This window comes from Galeopterus variegatus, unplaced genomic scaffold, assembly GCF_000696425.1.
Source record: "Galeopterus variegatus unplaced genomic scaffold, G_variegatus-3.0.2 Scaffold30300, whole genome shotgun sequence".
Taxonomy (NCBI): domain Eukaryota; kingdom Metazoa; phylum Chordata; class Mammalia; order Dermoptera; family Cynocephalidae; genus Galeopterus; species Galeopterus variegatus.
This window is the reverse complement of record NW_007756411.1, coordinates 2894-4776: the sequence shown is the minus strand read 5'-3', so window position 1 is coordinate 4776 and position 1883 is coordinate 2894. Positions and strand designations below refer to the sequence as shown.

Sequence of the window (1883 nt, the reverse complement as noted above, 5' to 3'; positions counted from 1 at the left end):
GAGTGCCGCCGCGCTTCCCAAGCGGCGCACTTATCCAGTGCGCCACCGGGCCGGCCCGTATAGACTTTTTAAAATATCAAGTCATACACATGTCGAAGTAGAGTCAACTTTTCGTGATACTCTAAAAAGCAACAAAGGCTAAAGCTCTATAATTAAACAAATAAATAATTATATACCCAATTCTAAGAGTTACAAATGTGCTGTTATTCAAAAGCACATTCTTTGCCACTGAAAATCCACTTCCTTTTCTCTTTGTAGCTGAAAATTAAGTCATTAAAACAGAATGAAAAGACTGTAAATTGAATAAGCAATTTTGCTTTGTGCTAAACATCATGTTATAAGAAAATATAATCATAGTTAAATAGTAATATCACTACCATTATTACAATTTATAATTATTTTAAAATAGAATTAATTAAAATATAAAACACATTTTCAACCACAAACACTGGAAACAAATGTTTTTATATTTAGAGAATATAAAAGTCACCTTTCACTCATGAGCTCATCTGAGACTTTTTGCTCTTCATATTCCATTTTGTCCTTACTGGTCTGGCTTATTTCCTCACTATCTAAAACTACTCCTTCATCTTGGATTTTTGGTCCTTGTCTAATTATTTTCAATTTCCTCTTTTTGATTTTATTCTTAGTAAATTCTTGACATTGGTAAGCTCTGTCATTGTCCATGTCCTGATCTCTACAACCTTCGGGCAGCTGGGTCATTGTCCGTTTGTTGGAGATGTCCTGCGGAACATCTACTGCCATGCGTTTTACCTTTCTCCTCCTGCGTAAAGTTCTGTTCCCAAGGTTGTCCACAGCAAAATCAGACTCATGCCATAGAGGTCTTTTCCCTCGAACATTATTATTTAAGTTTGATGACGGCCTGCGCTTCGCCACTAACATTTGGTCATCAGAGTCACTATGATCCTTTTTATTATTATTGTGATTCTCTCTATAGTCCTTGCTTGGTTCTTCTAAACTTGAATCAGAGCCTTCACTTAAGCAGTGACCAGTCTCCCATGGGTGATGAACATTATATGACCTCCGTTTTCTCCCTCTCCTTTTCCTTGCCTGGCGTTTGAGAGGGCAAGATATACTTCGAGAATGGTCTCCTGTTTCAGCAAATCCACCTCGAGCTTGCTCTGAGCTCTCTTCCAATGCTGAGACAAGATCATGAACCAGTTCCTCCATGGTTCTACTGAAATGCCTACATTTTTTAGAGAAAGGAAAAAAAGTAAAGAAAACAGTCACCTTTAACTGTATTTAACCTAGTTCTCTACAGCAGACAATTCACTCTAAATTTGACTAAAATTAATAGTCATTACAAAATGCTTAAAAGCTATTTAATTGTACTATTCAAGATATTAGTTTCAAATCTGATTTTTAAGCCTCTTTTTTTGTAAGTTCTTTTATTAAACATAGGAATTATTTCAAGACAGACTAAGTTAATATCAGCAGTGAGAGATCCCAGTACTTTTTATATTTTTACTGTGTCATTATGGAAAAAGTCTTTCTGCTTAAATAACTGTCCCCTAGTCTACTCCTGCCTTTTTCTGGAGCCAATTTTCCTAGAGCAGATATACAGAGAACGTTCTCAGTCTCCTCTGTACCCACTAATCTCTAAGTAAAGAAGAAAGCATGAAATCCTCTATTCACCCTGTGCTCTAACAAATCACTGCCATGATATAAGAGGCAGACAAAGAGACAGAGAGGTACGTTCAAGATAAACAGTTGTAATATATGTGAAAAGAAAGTTTACCCAAATATTAGGTACAGGCCAAACTAATGTCATAACCAAGTGAAGCAGAAACTGTTTATATTCTTTTTTTTTTTTTTCCTTTTTGTCTTTTTTTTTTCGTGTCCAGCAACGGATCGCAACCCTC

The 1883-nt window shown here is 35.9% G+C and overlaps 1 protein-coding gene across 1 annotated transcript; it reads right to left on the bottom strand.

The window, feature by feature from the left end:
* Window positions 1-486: 486 nt before the first annotated feature.
* LOC103583912 (G patch domain-containing protein 2-like) lies at window positions 487-1207 on the bottom strand (the record flags this gene model as incomplete). Its single annotated transcript, XM_008565094.1, has 1 exon — window positions 487-1207. A coding segment is annotated over one exon (721 nt), but the record flags the coding sequence as incomplete, so codon positions are not given.
* Window positions 1208-1883: the final 676 nt, after the last annotated feature.